This window comes from Vombatus ursinus, unplaced genomic scaffold (genome assembly GCF_900497805.2).
Source record: "Vombatus ursinus unplaced genomic scaffold, bare-nosed wombat genome assembly UNPS02014791.1, whole genome shotgun sequence".
NCBI lineage: Eukaryota > Metazoa > Chordata > Mammalia > Diprotodontia > Vombatidae > Vombatus > Vombatus ursinus.
In genome coordinates this window covers 49,618,427-49,645,405 of record NW_020954569.1, presented here as the reverse complement: position 1 = coordinate 49,645,405, position 26,979 = coordinate 49,618,427, and the positions used below count along the sequence as shown (strand labels likewise).

Below are 26,979 nucleotides of genomic sequence, written 5' to 3'. Positions count from 1 at the left end.
TGGTCAGGAGGAGCAGAATGATTGCAATACTGCGGCGAAGGCCCAGCTGAGGTTAAATCACATAAATCTGTAGTGGACCCAATCAGCATGGCTTCACGATATCCGATAAATCTGTTCAGTAGCAGCACATGATAGAAGTGAAGGTGGTGGAGGACAGGAGTAATCCAGGGCTGGGGCCGTGGCAAACCCCATCATAAGATTAGGGATAAAGCAAGAAGGTGAGGGATCTGAGGGTAGAGTTGAACTGTTTCACCAAAGGACTAAGAGAAGGAAGGGAAGACAGTATAGCAAATAGTGGAAAGGGTGTCAAGGGAAGCAGTGTCCTCCAGAGGGCATCAGATTTCAGTAAATGCTAGAAGATAGGAGGGAAAAAAGAAGAGGTTTAAAATGAAAGTAAGTTCTAAGACAACTCCAAAAGACTCACCATGCGAAATGCTATCCACATTCAGAGAAAGAACTTTGAAGTCTGAAAGCGGATGGAAGCATACTATTTGCTCTCCTTTTCCTTTGTTGTTTTGTTTTATTGCTTCATTTTGTGGTTCCTCCCATTAGTTCTAACTGTTCTTTACATCATGACTAATGGGAAAATATGCTTAATATGAATGTATAGGTAGAGCCTATATCAGATTGCATGCTATCTTGGTGGGGGCAGGAAGGGGGAGAAAATTCAAAACTCAAAATCTTGTGGAAGTGAATGTTGAAAACTAAAAATAAATTAATTAATTATAAAAAAGTAAAATAAAATGAAAGAAAGTTTGAGACAGGCAGGATAAAGGAAGAAGAAATGGAACTGAATAAGCCACAAATAGGATAATTGGCCCCTAAATAAAGTGTTAAACATAATTATACAAATGAAATTCAAATTAAATTATGAAGGTAAAGAAAATTTATTTATTTACAAATATTCAGATAATACTATTATCAAAGCTGTTTTTAGATATTATAAAAACATCATTATCTTTTTAAAATAATATAAAAATTTTCAGAATGTGAAACTCAAGCAGGTAACTGAGATTTTAACATTTTTTTTAATGTGAATTTTCTACTTTAGCTAAAGTGCATATCTGTTCACATTGAATATTTTGACACAATTATCCTCTCCACAGCTTGCCAGCTGTAACCACTCACTACTGTCCGGGTCATCATGTCCAGCTCTTCCGGTACAATTCCTCCAGCACAGTTTTTTGACAGTAAGTGTATGACTTTGGCTGTAATAAAGACAGAAAAGTCATGACACAAAAATGTATCTTTGCAAACTATAACTGCAAAATAAATTCAGATTTCACCTCAATATGAGCCACTTAATTTATGCCAAAAAAAAACCAAAACCAAACCCTAAACATTTATGCCTAAAATGTCCACGCTTTTTAATCCAAAGATCCTAGTGCTAGACCTAGGTAAGAACAGAAAGGAAGGCTCCAAGTATTAAGAATAGCAATGAAAAAGTGAATTCTCCTATCTAGTCACCCCGTCTTTTGTGCCAAGCAACAAGTCCCCAGTATCTCTCCTAGACTCTAGGCGTCAGGGATAGATCCTATTTCTATCAGACTGCTATCAATGATCTGAATGATGTGAAGAAGAAAGCATTTCGGGAATGAAGTGTATTATTATGTTCTTGAAGAAAGAGTTTCAATCATTTCTCTGCACCTGGGTCTCTGCATGTGTCTCTCCACGCAAAAGCTGGATAAACAAAACACACTAATTTTTGTTCAATTCAAAGAAAATAAATATTGTCTGTAGGGAGTGGGACATGGAAATACCTATGATTTGTTTCTATGCATTTGGTCCAATCTGAAGATGCTGGGTTCTGAAGAGTCTCCTCCCATGTATACAAAGAGATCTTTCCACACTCTAATCCTAATGCAACAATATATCTAAAAAAAAAAAAAAGACATAGCAACAAGTATTAAAATTACTTCTATTATCGCCAATGTCACTTCCTAAATTTAAGGTGTTAATTGAGCATAAAGCTCAACATAATTTGATTGTTAATTGAGCATAAAGCAGGATTTAACAACCAATTTATAAGCATTTTCTTATCAGGATCTAAAAGAACCAATCACCTCTAAAAGAAACATTGCCTATATTTGATTCTTAGTCTCTGCTGGGAAAGCTGGGAGACAACTCTGAAAGGCCAGGAGTCCTCACAAAGGGAGTTAGAAGAGGAACAAATACCAGGAAAGCAAGCAACACTGCTGCCCAGTTCAGAGTTTGGCCTTACAATGAATAAGTGAGAATTAAAATGTTCTCCTCTTTAAAATAAAATCTAAGAGCACAGCCATACCTTCTGGCAAGGGTGAGCACAGGGCTGACGCTGATGGCGGTGACTGCATCACCTGCATCCAGGACTGAAGAGCAGGGCCCGATATTACAGATGCGACTTTCTTCTGTGGCACCGGCAGAGTCACACTCACCCCAGACTACAACCTAAGCCAGACACAACCAACGGACAAATTACAAAGCTGCGTATGGTGGAACAATGTCTTTGACATCTGAGGTCACGGACAAGTCCACGGGGAAAACATTCTTCTTCTCCCCTGGGACGCTCCCTACAAGTTTCTTCTGGAATAGATATTCCATAAATAAGCCCATTCTCAGGTGCTCTGAGGAACAGAAGGTACAGGGACACGAATGATTTTTTTTTCCCATTCATATTTGACCCTTCTTTCATATTTAAATTTGCAAACGCTGTGGCTAACGTTCTGAAAATTCACAATATTACACCCAACATGATTAAGTTACACAACAGAAAACTGAAGGAGATGAAACCCTATTTACCCTACTTCTCACTCAGTTTACTTTATAAAGATGGGGGATGTTGCCAGGTGCTACTAAAAATAAATGGGTCTCACTGTTCTAAGCTCTGGAAAAGACTTTTGATCTGCTGAGATTTTGTAAGACATGATGATCCAACCAAGGAAAAGTTTGTATACCTGCTTTCTTGGAAATGTACATGGACCCACTTTCTAATCCTGATTCCACTTAAGTAGTTGCTAAAAAAGAAATTAAAGGAGAATTGGGCTGGAATTCCCAAGTGGAGAGGAGATCTAAGGAGCGTGACACCTAGCCTTTATCTGAATCATTGATAAACATGTTAATGCTATGTAGGCCTTTATCAGAGTCACTGATAAACATGTTAAATAGCATCAGCCAAGCAAAGATCCCTGGGGCACAGTGTTAGATAACACAGAGATAATGGAAGCAAGCTATCTGATTATAGTCCAGCCTTTATTCTCAGATACATTTATAGGCTCTTTACCTTTCTTTTCAGGAAAAATCATAACTACTACTGGAGGGTCTCCTTTCCCAAAGGTCCATCTCTTTCGGTGATGGGGATCTCGATCAATATCCAAAAGTGATTTCTTCTGGGTTTTCAAACAGTTGTTAATTTAGAGTTGGGAGTCATTTTAGTCCAACCTCCTACAGGTAAGGAAGATGAGGCCTGGACAGGTTATGTGCCTTGTCCTCTATGTCTTGGAATTTTACATTTTCTTCTAGACTCTTTTGCCACCTTCTTTCTACGTGAAGCCTCTCCTAATCCCTCCAAATACTAGTTCTACCTTTCCCCCAGCTTCTGTGGGTGCCTTTCTATTTACACGGAAGCAGTGTCGTGCAGTGGGTAGAGAGCTGGCCCTGAAATCAGGAAGACCTGGGTTTCAGTCCTGCCCTGACACACATAGGCTGGGTAACAGGGACCAGTACATCCCTTAACCTCTCAATGCTCTGGGCAGTTTTCTTTATTTCTTTAATTTGCCCTGCATTGAGAAAGGGAGTTTCCACACCTGGCATTTCTCTGTAACAATGAAATCACAGGTCCACTCTCTATCCTTTTATATGTCTGTGCTGTTTTTCTACAGTAGAATGTCAGCTATTTGAGGGCAAGATTATTTCTGCTTGGCACAGTGCTTAGCATAGTGCCTGACACATACAAGGCACTTCACTGATTATTCAATTGACTGATTGCTCATACAACCTGATAAGAACGGCTGACACACCGGGTGACAGTGAGGACCCAAAAAGATCCTGACAGACTAGAACACTGGGATGAAGCTAAAGGATGAAATTCAAGAAAGATAAATGTAAAATTTTATACCTGGTATTAAAAATCAGCTTCCCATGCACAAGATGGGTGTGTGTGAAGGGGAACAGTTAGACAACAGGTTCTCTGAAAAAGACCTAGAGGTTTCGGTGAACTCTAAGCCCAGTATAACTCAGTGGATGACATGACAGCCCCCCAAAAAGCTACTGACATCTTGGCTAGTGTCAAGAAGGCTCTGCTTCCAAGAATAATAACAGCAAACACTTCCATCATGCTTAGGCACTGCTAAGCACTTTACAATTATTCTCTCATCATCTCCTCAAAGTCCCTCTGCATTCTGCCACAGTCAGATCATACCTGGAGCCTGGTTCTGCTTGGGGCATCGCAGTTTAACAAAGACAATGGTGAGCTGCAGGGGAACCAGGATGGTGAAGGGCCTGAGTGCACGTCAGAGAAGGATTGGTAAGAGGGGCTGGGCGTGTTTACCCTACACAAGAGAAGACTCAGGAGGGCCGATGATAAGGGCTGTTGTGACAAGAGGGACTCGAAGTTCTGTCTGGTCCCAAAGGGCAAGAACAACAGCATTTAGTGGAAGTTAAAAAGAAGCCAAAGTTGGCTTGTTGTGAAAACCTTCCCAACAATCAGAACTGTCCAAAAGCTGAACGGGCTGACAACAGAGGTGAGGAGTTTTCTCCTCCCTGGAAATCTCTGGGGTAGAGGCTAGATATCCACTGGTCAGGGACGTTACAATGGGGATTCTGCTGGTCGGGCAGTCAACTAGCAGCTAAGTGTCTACTGTGTACTATATGTCTGCCACATCTCGTCTATCTTCAAAATTCTATGACTGTCATCATTTTCAACTAGAAATAATGTCTCTCTCTCCCTCCCTCTTCCCGCCTCCCTTTTATTCTCCTCAGCCCCCTCTTCTAGTACTTTCTATCCCTTAATTTATCACTTAGTCTGAGCACTCTTTGTTAAAAAGTTTTCATGATAGTACCTCAAGCTCTTTAGAGAAAGTCATATAAGATTTGACAATTTTTTTTTTAAATCACCTTTTTGTCACGACTCCCTGTGAAGAAATATCTGCTATCAGGGCTCCAGTCGCAAGACCAAATGATTCTAGTATGCACAGCTGTGTTTTTGTCTGTGAATGCACAGAGACTAAAAGCTGGTTCTGGAAAAAAATACATATCCACAGTTGAAAAATCATCTACTGAATGAGACAGCTATTTGCTTTTTTACCCTTTATAAAGCCATGTTTTAAAGACAATGATGCTTAGCAACTCATTTCTGTATAGTACATGTTTATGTGAAACTACATTGTTAAAATTTTTTGTATTATGTAAATAGAACTACTGACCTGCAATTAGCAGGATACATACTACTTGTCGTTTTTCTAATAGTGGGGATGGATTTGTGCTAAACAAGTACTTTTGTGGTCAGTGGGGAACATCTGACACGGCTAGTTAGGGGTTCAATTTGCGGGCAGAGATGCCATGGACAGTATGATTAAAAGCACACTATCACAAGATCATTTTCTTTTCCTTTCCAGTGGAAATAATTCTTGTTCTTCAGACAAGAACTATTTAGTCCAAATATCAAACTTAATCTATTTATGCCTGCTGCATACATTTTACAAGGAGAGTTTTGAAAGATGGAAGTGAAATAGTCTCCTGAGAAACCAAGTCCTTAAGAACCAGAGACCAAATGGATTAAAATGTGTACACCCACTCATCTCTAGCAGATTCAGGGAAAACTGCACATAACAGGACTGAGCCAGACAAAAATACTCCAGAATTACTGGTAAATAAATACACCGGCTCATTCTCAAGAAGTAAAACTGAAAGTCCAGGTACCAAGAAACTTATTTTCTTGGTTTCAGCCCACGGTTAAGAGGCATTCAAAAGAAAACAACCACTTGGAATTTAAAAAATACATCCCCAGGCCCAGCTGAGGCTGCAGGCAGAAGACAGCCAAAAGACCAGAGAGGATGGGGAAGGGCCAAGGGTCCTCTAAGCTGAATGTACCTGGTGAATGAATCCATCATCATGGAACTGTTATGATGCAGACTGAAGCCACGAAACATCCTGAGCACCAAGTTATGGTACCTGCATACACTGGAACCTAACAAGGTCCCCGTCCCCTATCAAAGTCCCATCTTAAGCTCACTTGTAAATACAAAAGAAAACATATGTATGAGTCCTTTAGGCCTGTAGGTACTTGGACAAGTGTGCTCTGGCACCTCACTTGACTCTGTGATTTGACTAACTGTGTAACTAGGATGAAAAAAGTTATGGGACTCACCTGGTCTTAGGGCACATTCCTGGTATGGGAAAGGGAAGGAAGGAGTAAGCATTTATAGAACACCTATCATATTCCAACCACCGTGTTAAGTGCTCTTAACAAATATCTCATTTGATCCTCACAACAACCTTTCAAGGTAGGTGCCACTATACAGTTAGTATCTGAGTAAGTATCTAGTAAGTAGCTAGTAAGTATTTGAGGTCAATATGAACTCAGTCTTTCTCAATCCAGGTGCAGCACACTACACATAGAGCCAGCAGCTTCCTCTATGCCTCTCTATGGCTAAGAAGAAATCCCAGGGCTTATAGATTAGATATCTAGAATGATGAAAAGCAACATAATTTCTAGTCCCTTATTTCCTCTTGATGTGTAGATGCAGCCATCAAACATTTGGAAAATAAGCTTTTCAAATCATTGAAAGTACTACTACGCTTTTTAAAAAATTTTAAATATTCTGAGTTGTATTTCTGGCTCAATATTTATACCATATAAGATTTATAGATCAGAATGTATATCATTTATCAAGTTTTGTGGCAAAACCGATGTCTTAAAATGTCTTTAGTGTCTATGAAATGTCCCAACCATAAAAGCCATAACTCACCGTCTTAACACACCCTGCCTAGAGCTACCTGTCACCGTTATCAGTCTCACTCCCTTCCTTCAGCTGCAAGGCTGGGGATGAACCCATCATCATGGAATTGTGGTGCTCTGAATTCAGCCACTTCAAGATTTTCTAAACTTCCCCTTTTCCAACCAATGCTGGAAGCAGATGAAACCCACAGTCACACCAATGGTTTTTCACCATCTTTTACCTGGTTGTTGTGAGTTTTCTTCCTGTCTTTTCCACAGTGACCAGTTTCTATCTCTAGAAACAGCAAGCAGGAATTTATCATCTGGAGAGAAGGCCATCTGGGTCACAGTCAGGTTGTGGAAAAGTAAGCTCTGCAGCTGCTTCCAGGAGGAAGTACTCCAGAGAATGATAGCGGCATGCTCCTTCTTGGTTGCCTATAGGACAGCAGTGAAAAAAACAATAACAAAAAACAGGAAAAACTATCATAGCTAGAAAGCAACTGAAGGCAAAATGGCAAATGTACACATCTGGACAGAGGGCTGCAACTGGTTCAGAAGTCCAACACAGCACAGTCCCTGTTTCATTCATTCAGAGGCATAACCACACTATTAGATGCACTTCAGATCATACACACCCCCACCATCAATCCCTGAAAGATATTCAACCAGTCAATAAGTTATAAATGGGAAGCATCCTAGAAATGCATTTGAAGTCAATCACTGGGAACTGAAAACACACTTCCCTCTGGGGAGTATGGGGGAGTAGGGAGTTTTCACACTAGTCCACAAAGGCCTATTTAACATATAATATACCAAAAAAAAAAACAAAACAACAAAACAAAACCAAAAAAAAACATATAATACAGCTTAAAGGTACAAATGAACTAATCACCACTTGTAACAAATTTGTGTATGTGTTTCTTTTTTTTAATATTTATTTTTTTAAGTTTTCCCCCAGTTACATGTAAAAACAATTTTTAACATTCATTTGAGTTACAAATTCCCTCCTCACCACCCCCCATTTAGAAAGCAAGCAGTTTGATATGAGTTACACATGTTTAGTCATGCAAAAATATACCTGTAATAGTCATGTATAACAAGATCTCTAAAGGAAACTAAGCTCCAAGTTCTAACTTGGGAAGCCAAACAGTCCCAGCTACAAATCCCAACCCCTGTGGTGGGAATTCCCACTTGATCCCCTTTCTCACTAGCCAGCTCCTAAAAGGGCTCGAGGACAGGGCGGGAGTGAGTGGAAGGAAACTGGGACAAGAAAGAACATGGGCAGCTGATGCTGGGGTGGGGTGAGAGAGGTTCAGAAAGGGGAGGAGTCCCAGGGTGCGGTGAGGTATAAGGGGGGCCCAGCAGGAGCACTTCTTTCTCCTATGGCAGCACCAGCAGAGCAAGGCACGTGGGAGGAGGGAGCGCAAAGGGAGGATGAGCAAGAGAGATCAGCAGCAACAGGATCAATCCCATGAACTGCTGATTCATAAGCTGAGTGTTTAAGTAGCTCCCATAAGTTCTGCCCAGGACCAACGACATCCAAAAACAAATGTGATCTCAAATAGTGTACTAAATAATAAGAAGAAAAATCTCATACCTTACATGCTGAGGCAATCACAGTGTTTGAATTGTTACAGGCAACACAAAAAATTTCATAACCATGTCCATATCTAAAAAAAAAAAAAAAAAAAGTAAGCAAATCACATGCTTCACTTAAAGGAAAAAAGGACAAGAAGCCTCTCTCAGGTATACAGCTCTTAAAGAGTATTTTAGATATGAGCAGAGGAGACAGGAATAATTCTGCATGTCTAATCAGAGTTTACAAAAGTTTTCAGAGAAGGATGTTTAGCTCCCATACCAAAAAAGAGATGTCCAGGGAAATTCCCTTGTAGTAAACAAGCACAGAACATCTTTTCACTGACATTCCATTAAAGTCAAGTACATGCTTTCCCAAATTAACACATGTAATGATTAATATGGAAATATGTTTTACATGCTTGCATATGCATAACCTATATCAAATTACGTACTGTCTCAGGGAGGGTAAGAGGAGAAAGGGAGGTAGAGAATTTAGAACTCAAAATTTCAAAAAAAAATGTTAAAAATTGTTTTTCCAAGCAATCAGAAAAAAAAAGATTATTAGAAAAAAAAGGTATTTAAAGGCAAAAAAGGTATTTTCAAGACCAAAAAAAACCCAAAAGAAATTAACATGTATAGTCAACCCTGTATTTTTATTCCTCACTAGTGGGTTTGGTGCATATCTATATACTCAGAAAGAATTCAGTTTGATTCAATGCAATTCGATTCAACAGTCCTCTACTGAATGTCTACTCAGTAGACTGAATGTCTGTTAAGCACTCAGTAAAGGATTGTTGAGTCCAATTGCACTGATTTGAACTGAGTATTTTCTGAGTGGAAAGGTCACCTCTAGGTGGCAGCACCTGAGCTGTACTATGAAAGGCGTTGGGGCTCCCAAGTAGTAAAGGGAGAAGGCAGCGCATTTCATACACAGGGGACAGACAGCCTGTGCAAAGTAGGGCCAAACAATGGAATGTCATTTATACAGCAACGCAAGTAAGCCAGACTGTCTGAAATACAGGGTGGGTAAGAAGGAACGGAAAGGAGAGAAAGGATGGAATGGAAAATTAGGTTAGAGCCAAATTGTAAAGGGCTTTGAACGCCAGTCAGAGTTTTATCCTATTAGTAATAAGGATCTCCTGACGCTTCTTGAGTAAGGGGGTGATGTGGTCAAATCTATGCTTTAGGAATATCAGTTTGGAAATAAAAAGAGAAAAGAAAGAAAAGACTGAACTATTAAAAATGTCCAGAAGAAAACAGAGGGAAGACCAGAAGGAAACATGGACAAGCATGACAGCTTTGAAAGTTATGTTAAATTTATTATATACTTAAAAGGAAAAGCTATACGTAATAGAGACTAGCAGTTTCACTGTGTGGTGCAATGCTTATTTTATTTGATGCTCAAGTCTAGAATAAAAAATTTATTTTTTTAAAAAAGGAAAAACAATTTGGCAGCTTTGTGGAGGATGGACTGGGGTGGGAATAGCCTGGAAGCAAGGAGACAAATAGAGGCTACTGCAATAGTCCAGGCAAAAGATGCCGAGGACTTGCTTGACCCAAGGCAGTGGTCAGGTGAATGGAGAAAAGGCTATAGATACTAAAGAAACTGGGATCAAGCGGATAGAGAACTTCTGTTGTCCAACGTATGTGCAACTGAACACTCAGCCCAGAGGGCTCATCTATCAGTTCCTGTATTTTGGACTGATACAATGGGTAATAATCAATCAATCAAATGAACCCAGAATTGAAGAGTGAAAAAGCAGAGTAAGCTGCATTTGGGAATCTGTGTGATGCTTTTAATGACTTTGAGCTCCTCCCTCAAACAAAGACGCATGTTTTTAATTCCAATATTCTTTAAGTATAGAGACAATATGGTATAGTGGACTGAGAGCTGACTTTGAAGCCAGAATGACCTGGGTTCAAGTCCTGCCTCTGACTCAAGCTTGCTGTCTGTCTTTGGGCAAGTCACTTAACTTCTCAATGATGTAGGCAACTCTCTAAGATTAGAAATTGCAGAGCTGGTTCTGACTAGCATTGGTGGGGGAGTTTCTCTATACCAGTGAAATCACAAGTCTAGTCCTTCTAACCAAGCCTCTTCTTTCTGTGACACAGATGGAATCCTAATAAAGCTGCCCCCACCCCAATATTCTAACTTCCTTATGGGCCCCACTGAACAGCAGGCACATCCTGATTTAACCACACAATCTGGCTTTAACCACACCACAGGCCCCCAGACTCACTATAGCCACTTCCCCTACCTAGCCATTGTGTCCCCCCACCTCAATATTCTAACTTCCTCATATATGCCTCGCTGCTCACTAGAACAACAGGTGTGTCTGGGTTTCCCACAGAAACAGCAGGCGTGTCCATGTGATGGAATCCCAGCCACTGCCTCTGGCTAGCCACTGCCCCCAGACCATTTCCTTATATTTCCCACAGAAACAGCGGGCGTGTCCATGTACTCAACCACAACCACACCCATCTCATCTCAGATAGGACCACAAAAGTCAGGCAATCAGAAAGCAGCACCACCAGGATGCCCGAGCAAGATGTGAACCCCAAAACAATAGAAAGGACGTTCCCTAAGTAGGCACCTGCGTAGTAATAGCAAAAGCTGTCCTTTAGGTGATCTTGTGACGTAGAAAGGCTTATTATAATATCGTTATCATACATACATAACCCCCAAATGGGTTTTTCTGTAGGCACTGTGGATAATCACATGCACAGTTTCACTGAGGCTGGGACCCTTCCTCATTACCTAATCCCTTAACAAACCCCTCTCCATTACCTAATCCCTTAACAAATCCCTCCTGACTTTTTAATATTCATAATTTATGTTAAGTAATTGCATCTTTGCCCTATAAAAATCCGTCTTTCTTTCACTGAAGTTGCTGATTCCTCTTTGAACCTAGCTCACTTCTGAGGGGCGTCAATCTTCAATAAAAGCCTTCAATTACAGATGGTCTGATTCTGAACTCTTCGAGAAAGGGCCACCACAACACACCATGAAAACTGCAACAACACCATGCAGTTGAGAAGTGTAGAATACCACAGTCTCCAAAGAACTCAAGTCATAGGTGGCCCAAGGGCAATGAAAGAGGCTCATGGATTGGCTGCAGCATAACTACCAACAAAAAGTCACGTGGAAAAGTGGTATGAAAGATGACATTGGCCAGTCATGCAGGCCAGAAAGGCACGCACTCTACTGACACAATGTCAGAAGACCTGGAGGAACTTTGCCCAGCATACTCTGTAGACCTCAGTTTAAGTAGGGGTTCTTGACCTGGGGTCTGTGAAACTGGATAGGAAAAAAGGGCACTTTAATTTGGACTAATCTCTAACTGAAATTTAGCATTCCCTTCGATTATGAATGCAGGCAACAAAACACTGTTGTGAAAAGAGGTTCATAGGCTTCCCTGGCCTGCCAAAGGGGACAACAAGGAAGTTAAGAACTCCTGATCCAGAGGATTCACAGAAGGACATGGGCAGGATGAGAAAGCTATAATCCTCGCTGCAGTGACAGCACCCACATTAACAGTGCCCCCATGTCACTGGGAGAAGTGTGCTTCACTGAGATACTGGGTGTCTCACTGAGGATTTCAGCTGTGGGAGCTGAGAAGCGTGGTCTCTGGGTTCTGGTCTTCTCACCTATCTTCCCACACACCTCCATGCCTTCTTAAGCAGTACACTGAACATGTAACTTTTTCTAGATGACTCAGAGCAGTCATGAGCATCCATTAGCGTACATGCTGAAACATAATGATGTCCTAAGGGCCTACGGAGCATGTAACACTGGCTGTAACCACATTAAACAGGCCTGGGCTTTTCTAGCTGCTATGATTGCTATAGGCGGTGCCTCTCCTGATTGCCCCTGATTACTTCTTGCTGTTGTCAACCTATCCTCCTTCTAATTTACTGAGTTATTTTTCACAAGATGTTCTTAGTGAAGGGGGCTCTACTGTTAGGACGGAGGATTTTACACCAAAGTTTTTCTTTTACTCACAGGGACGAGTTATCTTCCAGATGGCAGGAGTTAATAGGAGTGTTACAATCATAATGCTTTCCTTCACGTATGAAGATGCTGTTACTAGTTCACCACCAGCAGAACATCTCCTTTATAATGATGGATCTGCCTTGATCATGCTATACCACCCTGCCCAGATGCCTTTGTCACAGCACGTATTTAATAAAAGGCAGGCAGGAGTTATGGGTACAACGTGTGGTCATGGGTGGTGGGAAGTCCACGTGGAGCCGATTGGCATCACTGTCTATCCATCTGGTCTAACTGGACAATATGAGGGCCACTAAATCAATCTCACCAAAGATGGTATGTCTTGGTCCTTCTTGGATGGGTTCGTTTCAAGTGCTATGAGCCTACAGGTGGGGAAAGGGCCTCAGATCCTCTTACTTCCAGAGCCAGCACGAAGCTAGGTGCACGTGGGCTTGCTATCGTTTCTGTCTCTACTGTGTCCACTCTCTCCTACTTTTAGGTAAAGGAGACTGAAGACAGCTTTGACCTTGTAAGCTTTGAAAGGTCAAAAGAGTAGGTCACCAGGAGTCTGGGTGCTGGAGTCTATGCCAACATATACAGGAAGAGAGAATTGAAGAATGAGAATTGAAGGCCAGAGACACCTGTCTGACCCAGTGCAGCAGTAGAAGAGATTCTGACTCCTCCATCTTTGGCTATGCCTTGTAGAAATTATGTTACGTATGAGCCCGCTCTCCCCATGGACGAAAGTGGGGGTATAAGAGAAAGTGTGACCTTGGGTGGTGGAGGAAAATGTTTGCAATTTCTCTTCTTGCAGTAAATACTTCCATAAAAAGCTAAATGCAACTGGAACACTAATCACTGGCAACTAACAAGCGGAAAGAAGAATATGCTAGTGTAGGGCTGGAGCCAACTGTAGTGCAGAAATACAGCCCTACTGCTTGGGAGTGTCCCTGTATCCCTGAAGGGGAGTTGGCCTTGCTCTAGAAGAACGAGTTTAGAGTCATACTCTACAGAGGGGCTCAAATGGGATAAAACCAGGACCTCTGCATTTCGGGGAACCCTCAAGGGAGACACCCTAGTTACTTGTGGCTATCCTTGTTCTTAGAATCCACTAGGGTAAAACTAGCAGGGTATTTTCTCTTTGTTTGGGGCTACAATTGTACAGTCATTGTTTTTTCTGGTGTTTCCCATATAAGTCTGTTCCTTTTCAAATGATTTCTGCAGACGTCTGCATTTGCTGATTTATTGAATACTTAAGTACTGAAACTTGCTGCGCTACTGAATATTGTACAAGTACTGATATTAAAGGTACTATGACAAGTATGGGCTTTATATCACTAAAATGCAGGTTCCTAGTGAATAAATGCTGAGGTTTTCACATTAAAAAAAAAAAGATGGGATGTGTTGCTGAGAAGCTGCACATAGATCTTTTTTGTAATTTATGTCCTGGGGAGGTGCTAATTAAAGGATTCCTTTGATAAATCTTTTTCTAACCAAAGAATTATACCCTGTGATAAATTAGTGTAATGACATGATGAATGTGGGAAGGCCTTCCCCCAGAATTTAATTCTTACTCAACATCCTACAATTAATATTGGAGAGACTCCTTCTGAGTGTAATGAATGTGGGAAGGCCTTCAAAGGTAGTTTATTCCTTGATTTCCATCACAGAATTCACAAATGTGAGATTTCAAACAGAACTCACAGCTTACAGCACATGAGATAACTTGTACTAAAGAAAAAAACGCGCTGATCGATACAATTTGGGACTACCTTCCCCACATTTTTTTTTTCTGCTAGAGGCACCATCACCCTTCCAATTGTGCTAGTTTTGCAACCCTGGACCCATCCTCAACTCTCTTCTCCCTGCATCCAATCAGCTGCCAAGTCCTACCAGTTCTGTCTCCATGACATCGCTCCAATCAGTTGACTGCCTCACACAGATTCATCGCCTCTTACTTAGACTACTACGACAATTTACTAACTGTTCTTCCTACTTCTAGTCTCTCCTGTCTCCAATCCATGCTTCCACACGGCTGCCAAAATAAAGATCCAACAGCACAAGTCTGACCACAGCATGCCCCTGTTCAAGAAACTTCAGTGGCTCCCCATTACCCTTAGGATAAAACCCAAGCTCCTGAACTTAGAACTTCAAGTCCTTCACAACGTGGATCTGACCTACCTCTTCAACCTCATTACATATTTACTCAACACTGAAGCCCAAATGGCCTAACTTAGTATTAATAGTTCACTGAGCTCATTCTTCTTTCTCCTGGCTCTGTGCCTCTGTACAGCTACCCCAAGCCTAGGATGTTTTCCCTCCTCCCCCCTGGGTCCCAGAATTCCCAGCTTCTTTCAAGCCTCAGCCTCTCTTTCAGGAAGCCTTTCCCAAAAACCCTAAGGGTTAGTGTACTCTCCCTCCTCCAATTATCCTGCATTTACTTGTCTGTCTTCTTGTTTCTCCCTCCCAAGAGAAGGAAAGTTTCTCAAGGACAGGCATTGCTCTTCATTTTTGCCTTTATATTCCCCATGCTTAACATGCACAATATTTTGCACAGAATAGGTGCTTAATGAAAGTTGAATTTAAGTGAATAGGGTACCAACAAGGCAGCTTAATAACCTTCTCTTGTTAAAGGAGGAGATGGAAGATTTCTTCTGGACACTGACAGGCAGCCTGGTGTAATAAATAGGGCAATGGATTTAGACTCAGAAGATCTGGGTTCAAATCCCATGTCAGGCACTTACTGTCTAAGCCTGAGCATGGCCCTCTTCGGTCTCAGCTTCTTCACCTGTAAAATGAGAAGGCTGGACTCGCGAGTCTCTAAGTTCCCCTCTAGTTCTCAATCTATGATCCTGTGACTCATAGCTTTTTCCATCTTTCCACTCTCCAGTGGTATTCCCCAGCCACTGTGTCTACTGCAAAAACGCACTTCAGCTGCAATGATGAGGTGAGAGGGAGGCGCCACGGAAGTGAAGTCTCCCTCTAATGTCTCTGTGAAATGGAGGCGATGCTCCATTCTCCAAGGCAATGCCAGTCAAGTCCAAGCTGCGAGAGGGCCTGCCACAGTGGAATGACACTGAATATAGGCCCAGTGATGGACTATCTGCCTTTTATTTGAGTTTTAGCCTAGCTAAGTTCACAGAGACTCATCACCAGACTGGCCACAGCATGATGAAATTTTTGGTCACAGCAATTCTCAAAAACTCTACTAAGTCAATGAAGGTTTGAGATCTTCATTGGTGAAGGAAGCATGCAAACAGATAAAATCAAAGATTTCAGAAGATAAGTAGGAGGAACCTCATAAAAATAAAGATATAAATAACTAAATCAATGAACATATAAATGAATAAAATATATGTGAGAGACAGCAAAAGAGAGATAGAGTCAGTGACGAAGTGAGACAAAGAAAGACAGAGACAGAGAGAAAACTTAGGTGAGTTAGAGGCACATGATTTCACTCAATTAGATTAATGAAAGTTTAAAACACTAACAGTCTTTTCACTCCCCCTTCGGTCATTGGCTTGGTCCTCCAGCCTCTATCCTTGGAATCATTCTCCTTTCTTAACACTTCACCATCAGTCTCGGGTGGTGCTCTCTGTCCTTAAGTCCCTGGAGAAATACAATCCTTTCCAGTCTGTACTCTAGGTACACTAGCACAGTTTCAAGTCAAAACTGCCATCTGACCAAAGTCCCCTGGACTCTGCCTATTTCCTCATTCGATCCCCTCATACTGGATTTTCTGCTCTTTCTGAACCCAAATTGTCCATAACCTCCTACCTTTTTTCACAACTCCAAATTCCAGGATCAACAGCCTATCTGGAGAGCTCTTATTCCTCAGGCAACTAGGCACATGAAGTTTTCAATCAATTCACACATTCTACAAAACAGCCCAGACCCAATAACAGATCTATAGCTAAATTACATTTCTGCCCCTTTGATACCTTCACTCCCAAGAAGGAGTAATTGATACCTAATGATTCAAAGTCTCCAGACAGTCTCTCTGAAAGGATTTTTGCATCCTCCAGACAACCTCCTTCCCTGAGATACAGCAACAAATATAAATTAGCCTAAGGCACTTCACATCATAGTGTAGATGCAACTTTGGCCTCTCAAAGGCAAAGCCAGCACAAGCTCTCATAGTCCCCATCGCTAAGAAGGCTTCGTGTGCAGGCCGGGGGATACAGTGTCTGCTATATAAAGGCAACACTAGGATCAGAAAGATGAATCACCAGAAGGCTGGTCACCAAGTGAACATCACGTCAGGCCTCAGTGAAGAACTATGAGCTTAGGAAGAGAGTGGTTATGATTCATGAGGGCAAAGGTAGTACCCACAGTAATGAAACACACATATTTGCAGAAAAGAAAACAATGTATGCCTTGAAACCAAATACTGCCTACCTCTAATAACAACTTCAGTATGTTGTGGAGAAGAATTATTATCTTCTAGTCCATATGAATTTTGCAAATCATATACTTTTAAGTGTCAGCGTGTCACTACCACATAGATGGTGAACAGCATTGTCTGAGGTGTTTTATTCTCATATATCCTATGAGCAAGGCAGAGAGGGGCTCCAGAGTGTATGGGACAAAGAACACGAAAGGTCCTTAATAACAATGTATGCATCTGAATATTAAGATTAAAATTATATCACCAGATCAAAGAGTTGATGTGCACCTACACTAGTATAACTTACAGTTTCTGAACCTCAGGCCACAGCGTATTTTGTAAAAGATGGTCCTCGGTAGGAGGTTCTATAAAAAACAAAAAGACACTTTGCATTAAGTATTTTTTGCTTTTTTCTTAAAAAGTCAGTTTGGCTCTTTATTACAACCAACAGTTACTGCATTAAGAATATTTTCCATTTCTTACCAATAAGTTTGAAGGACTGAAAGCAAATGTCCTGGTACTGACGACCAACACCAACAAATCCGTCTTCTTCTTCAGCTGACTGCGAAGTTATGTCTCCTATTTTAAGGAAATAAATACAAAGATAGTCAAAGGTACTGACCTATCACCTCTTCATTTTCTCTCCTCAAATTTTTCAAAATCAAATGAGATAATGCACGTAGTGAAGCTCCATGCAAACCTCACGTGAATGGTAGCTATCATTATTATTATTGAAAGGCAGTGTGGCACAATGAACAGAGAGCTGGTCTTGGAGTCAGGGTTACAGTCCTGCCTCTGACACACACAGTCTCTTTGATCCTAGACAATTTACTCTGCTTCACCTTTCAGTGCCCTGCGTGACTCTTAAAATTAAACTGCACAACTTCACATGTATAAACAATAATATCAAATTGATTGCCTTCTCAAGGCATGGGAGGGAGAAAATTTGGAACTCAGAATTTTAAAAAATGGTTTTACATGTAACTGGTAAATACTTAACAAAACAAATAAAAATATATTAAAAAAAAAAAAAGAACTAAACTGCAGAACTGGCCATCTAAATTGGAAGAGGGAACTTTCTCACCAGGAGATCCCTACACCCATGAAATCAAAAGTCCACATCAAAATAAAAATGATTACCATTTTTTTCAAGTCTTCATCAAAATTCTTTCCATATAAAAGTCAAAAGTCATAAAGAAGTTGCAAAGAATAACTGCATTAGGCCTATACTTTTTTGGATATCAGGCCTCCTCATTCATGCCAAGCAGGGTGATACTGAGGCTCAAAGGTCACCAAGACATAGCCAATCAGTCATATTTTATCTAATGACTAAGTAATCCATGTCTTAGTAGCCTATGAGGAAGAAAGGAAGAGTCATGGTAGTTTGTAGCTGCTTATCTTGAATCAATGAATCAATCAATAAACATTTATTAAGCATCTACTATGCCCAAGGCACTGTGTTAAGTACTAGAGTATTGCAGTACTGGGGGGAAGGGTAAGAAATAGGAGGGGATCTTGGTGTGCCACTCAGAATAAAGCTGGGAAATTGGAGAACTAAGTGAGAAAAAGATACGATCAGAGATGCAAAATTAAATACAGGAGGAATAGAGACAAATTTTGAACAACTGCTATTAAGAGGTAATATTGTAAAATTGTGAAGGAATGCATCATGAAAACAAGTTGCAGTGTATAAGATTATAAATGAGCAAGAAAGTTTTTGTTCAAAGAGCTCTCAGGTCAAACACGGAGCCATGTACCAGAGCTCTATAACCCTTAAAGTGACCCATGTCAGCAGGAGCTATTATTGAACCGATGACCTGTTCTGTGGAAGATAAAGTTGCGGGCATAAGACTATTTATTACCTTTGTTTTATTACTAATCATTACCTTTGTTTGCCACAAAGGCTAACAGCACAAAAAAATAATTCTATCTCCTAACTTTTGGGAGAATTTTCAACTCCACTTTTACATTGCCAGTAATATCAAATTACGGTAACAGATTCCACTATGTTTTTACAGATGGAGTTTTCTCAACTAAGAAAAAAAAACACAACCCTAATATACAACATACTCCATCTGTGATGAAATTGAATTTTCCTGCTCCAAAATTGCCTTCAGATGATTAACTCTTTTAAGAAAACTAAATCAATTAGTTCAAACAGGAATTTCTGTTATCACAGAAATGATTCTGTCAATATGGAAACTTGTACCAAAACAGACTTTAACCTATCTATCTCTCAGTTAAGTCTTAGGAAACTAACTACTTATGGTTCAGTAAGATTAAGGGACTAACTCATGGTCATAAAGCTAGTGAATGGCAAGCCCTCTATCCAAGAAAGGATATGGGGCCCCTCACATATTCACATAGGAAATGATATCTGATAACTTACATGTTATCAATGCCCTTAATAATGAATTTTAAAATTTATCCTGTTTTTATGCATTTCAAAATTTTAAGTTGCCTGAAGTTCTTTTTAGAAGTGTATAAATCCTAAATAAATAGTAAAAGTATATAGCTTAAATTTGAAATTATCCAAATAAAATTGATAAAATGTCCATATTCTTTGACCCAGAGATTCCACTGGAAGGCATATAAAGGAGGTCATTGATAAAAAGAATGTCCCCCATATACACCAAAATACTTTTTTCTGGAATCACCAAATGGAACATTACTATGCTGTAAGAAACAATGAATATGACTACAGAGGTGCATGGAATGACCTCCATGAACTGATGAAGACTGAAGTAAGCAAAGCCAAGAAAACAATACATATACACAGTGACCACAACAATGTAAATGCAGAAAAATAACCATCACAAAACAATAGAAAATGAATGCTATAAAATTATGGAGGACAAGCTTGGACCCAAAGAAGAGATATTGAGAAGAGCTATGGACCGCCTTTGCAGAGGCAGAGGCTCCACAGGTGTAGAACACTGCATATACTGTCAGATTTTTTCAATGTTTTGATTTGCTGATTTTTTTTCACTTCTTTTTAATTTTTTAAAAAAGTCTTTGCTATATGGGACAGCTCCCATTGTTATATGGGAGGGATACAGGTGATATAAAAACAAAAGCTATCAATAAAAATTTATTTTTAAAAAAAATAGCTCATGTTCTTCCTGTTCTATAGCATTTTTGATTTATAAAGCACTTTCCTCATAACAAGCCTGTAAGAGAGGGAGTAGAAGCATCACTATCCCAACTCCACAGATGAGGACCTCAGGTTTGTATAAGTTAACTGACCTGCCCATAGTCACACAGCATCAAAGCTGTGATTCAAACATAGACCATCTAACTTCAAGCCTAGGACTCTTCCCACTAGACCATCCAGCCTTTCTACTGACTAAACCAGGTATCAAATTGAAGTTGTATGTTTATTTACACCTTGCTACTAAATAAGTTATTTCCCAGAGCCTAATATAATGCCTTGTATATAGTATGCACATAACAAATATTTTTAACTGAGCTGATTTATTCAGAATATAGCTGGTCCTTAGCTAAGATTTTTAAATTTACCTTATTCATTGTTATCTCCCTCAGAGGGATATATGGGTGGGCACTTCAAAAATGGCATACTTGATTTGTGAGAATGAATCTATAACCTCAGTAGTCAGGAAACTCACCAGACATTAAACAGAGAGGTTTATAAGCACAGTTACAGAGAGTAGTGTGAGTTAGTAATTGCAGCTTCAGTGATTAAAGGTGCTAGAGACTTACCCTGAAAAACAGCTTTGTTGGAGAGTCCCAAAGAAGGCACTGTAGCACCTTCTGGAAGGTCACTGTCCTGCTAAAAAAAAAAGTGAGATATCCAGATTTTAAGAAACATAAATTACTAAGAGGTGAAGACACTACACTAGCATTAAAAAAGGGTGAGAAGTAATAGGAAATCATGAGTAGCCTGAAGTCACTTTGTTGACCATTCAGCACAGGTCCTGTGGAGTCACCAACCCCCTACTCTCTCCTCCAATAAGCTGTATACCTCCTCCTCCATCCAGCTCCCCACCTCCCACAATCACGTGATTGTCATGAAGGAAAGGGATGTAGAAGAGAGGTTCAAGAGGATAATGCAGGAGTAAGTGTCAGCAAGAAAATTCACATATCTTAAGTTTTTTGATTTGGGCAAGGTGATTGAACTGTAATGGTGCACAATATGTGGTCATGGGTGTGAGAAAGGGGTGACATTAAATTGCAGTGGTTTGTGGCTGCAGTCCGCACAGAAGGGGAAAGAACGTTGGTTGGGAGAAGAATGTTTTATAGGCTATGATTAAAGGGATTATGCTGTAATTTCTAACATTATATTATAAGGTCTTAGAGAGGTAGGTATTGTTTTTATCTTTTTATCCCAAACACCTAGCCTGGTGTTCTGAATAAGGCATTCAGGTTTTGGAATTAAGAACATTTAGGCTCAGATTCCACCTTAGCCACTTAGTAGCTGTCTGATCCTGGGCAAACCATTTAACTTATGCAACTATTATGCATTAAATATATTTTTAATATGTTAAAACCACATATTAACACCTCTATGCGCCTCAGTCTCCTAACCCGTAAAATGAGGTGGTCTGATGCAATAACCACTAAGCACCTAGAGCTGTAAATCTACGATCCAATGATCCAGAATCCTCATACCAGTCTTTGGCCCCCTCTCTACTCTCCAGAGGTTTTCCTCACCCATGGTGTCTATTAAAAGTTAATATACAATCCAGACCCTTGCCCAGCCTGTATTTTCCCTCCTCAACTGTTTTTCCTACAGTCAAAATGATGAGAATAAGCTCAACACAGGAGAATGATCTCTCTTCCTAAATCTTCCCCAGAGTATCCCAGAATCTCATTCTCCTCTCCTTCACCCTTTCACTGCTCAAAGTATATGTTAAAGGCCAGGGAATTAAGGCAGCAACATGGTTTTTAATAGACATTTCCTTTTAAATATCTCCTGGGGTTGCCTCTTCCTCTCCATTAACACACACACACATAAACCCACTCACCCAGGACACCTTTCTAGCAGGCCTCCCTGACCCTTAGTCTCTTTTTGTTCAAATTTCTTTACATGCTGTTTCTAACCTTACTTTCCTAAAACACTTGTTTTATCAGGTGCTTCCTCTGTTCAAGAACCTACAGTGGCTCCCTAGTGTCACCATACCAAATGCAAATTCCTCCCTCTGGCTTTTAAGATCTTACATAATTTGGCCTCCTCTTATCCATCCCACTTTATACTCACTATTTTAGTCAGCCAGTTCCATCCACTGTCCCTCAAATGCAATAGTTCTTACCTCTCTCTCTGCAATTCCCTCTGGCTAGAAGGTCCTGCTTCCCTCCCTTCTACTTCCATAAATCATTGCTTCCTTCAAGGTCTAATTTATCTTCCTTCTCTTCCATGGAGTCTTTTTTTTTTTTTAAGGCAATTGGGGTTAAGTGACTTGCCCAGGGTCACACAGCTAGTAAGTGTCAAGTGTTTGGTCCGAGGCCGGATTTGAACTCAGGTCCTCCTGACGTCAGGGCCGGTGCTCTGTTCACTGAACCACCCAGTTGCCCCCTCTTCCATGGAGTCTTCCCCCAACTTATTTCAGCCTACATTCTTTTTTCCCTTCTCTGAGTCCTTTTTGCACCCATAATCAGTTCCATACAGTTTAACACTTAACTATCCTGTAATTATTTCATACTACCCACTACAGTCTCTCCAGCAAGGCTATAATATTCTGGAGAGAAGGGTCCATATCTTTTACTTCTTGTGCATGTCGCACAATGCCAAGCTCAAAATAATCCTTGATAAACATTCATTCATAAAATATTGTACTTTGAACAATGCAATAATGAGGTGAAAGTTAACTCTGTTGTGTATTAATCTGAAATTTGAATGCTGCTTTAGAATCCTTCTACCCTCTTTGCAGACACAAACATTCTTATTCTTAAAACACATATATCTGTAAGCCAGCAGGTCCACAATCATTTATGGCAAGTCAGTAGTACAGAAGTTGATTTTATTTTTCTTACAATTTATACATAGTATGTATAGCTTGGAAGATAAGGAAATGGGATACAGCATTTCTTTAGGCCGGAATGATCAAGTTTAAAACTAAGATACTTCATTCAATTAAAAATGATTTATACTTACACTAGAAAGTAGTTTCTTCACTGTGTGCCCAGTGATGTTACAGAAGTTCTCCACAAAGTTTCTTGGAGCTGAGAAGACTCGAAGCACTTTTTCATCTGCTCCAGATACAAACTGAAACCTACCAATCATTGCTAGACACTTCATGTCAAACCCATGTATCTGAGGCCTTGCAATTTCATGCCAAGTTATCTAGTTACAAGATAGAAAAACAACCCAACACTACTTTAATCTAGTAAATTGTACATTTTGAACAAATAAAGTGTTTTAGACTCAATGGGAGCAAATCATTCCATCTTTTATTTACATTCTTGGATTCTGCCCAAAAAAGGCTGAGGAAAAGCATTACTATAAAACTGAAGTACTAGGAGAAAACCTGAGTCAGGTAAAAAAAAAAATGGAGAGAAAACTTTTGAGATGACAGTGCTAAACATTCACATTATTAGCAGGTGCCACTCTCCCCCACAGGAAATGTTTCCCACCTTCTGCAAGAAGCCTTTCCTGGTCCCTCTTAATGTGAGTGCCAGAACTCTGTGGTTATCTCCAGTAATTCCTGTGTATATCTCGTTTGTACATGTTTGTTTCCACCTCGTCCCCCCCAATAGCCTGTGAGCTCCTTGATGATGGGTACTGTTCTTTACCTTCCTCTGCATCTACAGCACTTAGCACAATGCCTGAAGGAGTAGATACTTAATAAATGCTTCTTGACTTGACTTACCAACTTCCTGATCTACAAGAGACTGACATAAAGTTCATTATTTAGATTCCGAGAAAAAGAACATTTAATTCCATAGGAAGATATGTTATGTCTAAGAATAAAACTAACTCTCTTATTTCAATGAAATACCCTCTCTACCTTTAAAGTTGTTTTTAAAACAACTTATTTATTTGCAAGTATTTGACTTATTTATTTGCAAGTATTTGGGAGTTTGGGGAAACATTCTAATATTATTGATCTCATTCCCCTCCCTCTTGACTAACAAAGCAGGTGGATAAATAGGACGTGCATAGTGGTAACTAGTGAACATTTATTGAAGATGCCTCACAATTCCACTTATTAAATCCTCAAGAATTATTTCTCACTGTCAACATTCCAAAGAAATTTATTTCAGCAAGAGAGAGGGAAAGCATTTATCTAGAATATTAAAACATCATCTGCCAAATGGAAGCCTTATGGGCAAAGTAATGAGTATACATAGTCTAGGCAAAAGAACTGCATTTGGTACAAAAGGTCAGATATGACCCTATAAGAAGCACACAAATTTTTATATAATCTCTCATTTCTAGCTGCCATCTAAACTAGCAACTATTGACCTACTCTTTTGAACCCTCACAATTTGTATAAATAACCTGATGCTTGGAGAAATTAATATTTATCCATCACCAGGTTATCATTACCAAATTGATAACCATAGAGATAATACTTCATCCATCCTACCAAGAATTACATTACCTAACCTACAAAGGCTGTCCCCTTTGTGGGGCTAGGGCTTTAAGGGAATTACGAAAACTATCACCACCACCACCCATAATACTCTTCTCTAACTACAGAAGAAACAACCAGGTCCACAGAGAGAACTATGGCAGTCCGTTGACAGAGTCAACCCATAAAAAGGTGATGGCAAAGAAGCTGAATGCAGAATGCCATAGTCTGATGTTGATATCATTTTTCTTGCTCAAGAACAATTGGATCCAGTTCCTCATTGTAAGCCAAAGAGGCTTACATTCTGAGTCTCTCAGAATGGGGACATGAACATGAATTAGGTCTGACACTGGGATGTTTCACAGCTCTACGCTTAGATGCAACCCAAAATGCTGACAGCACACCCAGTAGTGCCCTTCAGGCCTAGTCTGTAGCTACTCTACAAAATCCCAAAGATCAATACAGATCTGGATGAACGTGGCCTGAGAAGCAAAGCTTCAGGGCAGCTAGGTGGCGCAACGGATGGAGCACTAGCCCTGGAGTCAGGATGACTTGAGTTCAAATCCAACCTCAGACACATAACACTTCCTAGCTGTGTGACTCTGGGTAAGTCACTTAACCCAACTGCCTCACCAAAAAAAAAAAAAAAAAGAAGAAGAAGAAGAAGAAGAAACAAAGCTTCCCAGAGACAATAAAGAGATTGGGTCAAGGGGGAGCTGGAGTGTCACAAATGACTCAAAGCTGGGAATATGTTACAATTACAAAAGAGGAATATAGGCTTTTAATATATGTGGCACAGATCAAGGTAATCAAATGTAGAAGCAAACTTTAAATTTATATTTGTCATATGTTATCTAAGTATACACACATGTGGGTGGGTGAAGTGTATATAGCTAAACAAAATTTTTAAAGCTGATTTGGTTCCATTTGAGGACGATGTTATTTCTCACCTATACAAAGGATTATTCAATCTTTCAACCTCCTCTATGACTATATCGATATTACTTAGCATGTAAAATTCAGAAAAAAATTTACCTGTGAATCATTTTTTTTCCTCCATGGAGCAAAGAGCCGAGTTGTCTGGTCAGCACTCACAGTCATGAGAAATTCTCCTTCTGGATCCCACCTTAGATCCTGTACACTATTAAAGTGCCCAGAAATCACAACTCCTGGAGCCCATTCTTTCTGCACAGAAAAAGTACATAACGTATAACATCACCAAGTGACAGCACTAGGCATCGCTAGAGGACTTTATGGTTTTTGGTGCAATTTCATTTATACATAAGTCTAGCAAAAATCCTCTGAGATAAGCAGGGAAGACATTATCTATCCTCATTGTATAGATGAATAAATTGAGATTCAGTTCAATTAAGTAACATGGCTAGTAAGTAGAGTCAAAAGAGAAACAAAGTCCTCTTACTCTTAATCCAATACCCTTTCCACTATATTGACACTCCTCAAATGCAAAAAAGAAAAGTGAGTGACTTTGATAATAAGAGTAAAACCACTAAAAGAAGCGATATAACATAAGAGTGGCAAAAACGGACTTGGAGAACCAAAGAGAATGGAAGCCATGTGTATGAAGTATGACTATAAAGTACCACCACTGATTTTCTAGCAAACATGGGAGAGCTTAGACATCCACATGAGTGTTGTGCCTTCCCTTCCCTTTCACAGTAGTCACATTACAATGTTAAATACTCTTACTCCAGTGATGTTGCTAGTAGTCAAAACCTTCTTCAAATTCCTTTTCTAGAACTGCTTCAGAACCGGTGGCACTTTTGAGAAAATGTTGCCAATGGTGGTAAATCTCTATTCATTGAGGGTGGATTTAAAAAAAAAATCAGTACAGAGTTGCTCAGTTCCAAGTATGCTAAACAAGGCTGGGAATCAAGTGAGGTAACAACTTTTAATTTTAAAATGAGGTGTGGCTATAAAGTAACAAAATGGATTTTATCACATAAATTGACTGTAAAGGAAAACTTCAAAAGAAAACTTCCAAAACTGAGTTAAGCAATAGCACACATCATATGAGTAAGTACAAAGTCTTTCCTAATGGGACTAACTTGGATAGATCAGTTCTAACTTGCCTGTTTAAAATGCAGTCTCATTACTTAAAATTTCCTCTCATAACTATGCTATCTTCCCTTAAAGGCATAAAGATGGTATTCAGTAAACTTTGCCTTTTGTCATTTACTGTTTCCAATCTTCCCACATAGTGTATCTTTTTGCAATGTTTCTCAAAGACTAACTGAAGGACAGCTCAGAAGGGGCACAGAAGATTAGTAATAAAATTAAAGGCAATTGTACAATGAGAAAACTAGGAAACTTTTTAAAAAACCATATACTTTAATGGATAACCTTGTGGACCAATATATGTGCAAAAGCTAAATATTTTATTTGCTGGAACTATTAATAGTATGTTTAAAGGAGAATGCAATGAAGAAAACAACCCAACACTTAAAATGTAGAAAGGAGGGAATACCCTTTTATTCTAAGAGGTCAGACTTCAGTGAATCTCAACCATCTAAAATAGAAAATATACTTTTTAAAAGCCTCTGAGCCACAAAAGTATTAC

The 26,979-nt window shown here is 39.8% G+C and overlaps 1 protein-coding gene across 4 annotated transcripts in view; it reads right to left on the bottom strand.

Annotated features, from left to right (window-relative positions):
• Window positions 1-1,009: 1,009 nt before the first annotated feature.
• The window catches only part of ELP2 (elongator acetyltransferase complex subunit 2), a 50,407-nt gene continuing 24,437 nt past the window's right edge, over window positions 1,010-26,979 (bottom strand). Inside the window, exons 12-22 of one of the 4 annotated variants that reach the window (XM_027869030.1) lie at window positions 25,437-25,586; window positions 22,982-23,170; window positions 20,590-20,659; window positions 17,353-17,448; window positions 17,177-17,234; window positions 8,511-8,583; window positions 7,156-7,348; window positions 5,092-5,213; window positions 2,285-2,427; window positions 1,761-1,874; window positions 1,010-1,208 (exon numbers count right to left, since the gene is read on the bottom strand). In XM_027869030.1, the coding sequence (XP_027724831.1) occupies window positions 1,052-1,208; window positions 1,761-1,874; window positions 2,285-2,427; window positions 5,092-5,213; window positions 7,156-7,348; window positions 8,511-8,583; window positions 17,177-17,234; window positions 17,353-17,448; window positions 20,590-20,659; window positions 22,982-23,170; window positions 25,437-25,586 (1,365 nt within the window). In that variant the 3' untranslated portion in view covers window positions 1,010-1,051. The remainder of the gene's footprint in view (window positions 1,209-1,760; window positions 1,875-2,284; window positions 2,428-5,091; window positions 5,214-7,155; window positions 7,349-8,510; window positions 8,584-17,176; window positions 17,235-17,352; window positions 17,449-20,589; window positions 20,660-22,981; window positions 23,171-25,436; window positions 25,587-26,979) is intronic. The other 3 variants (XM_027869031.1, XM_027869032.1, XM_027869033.1) reach the window with 3 other exon arrangements.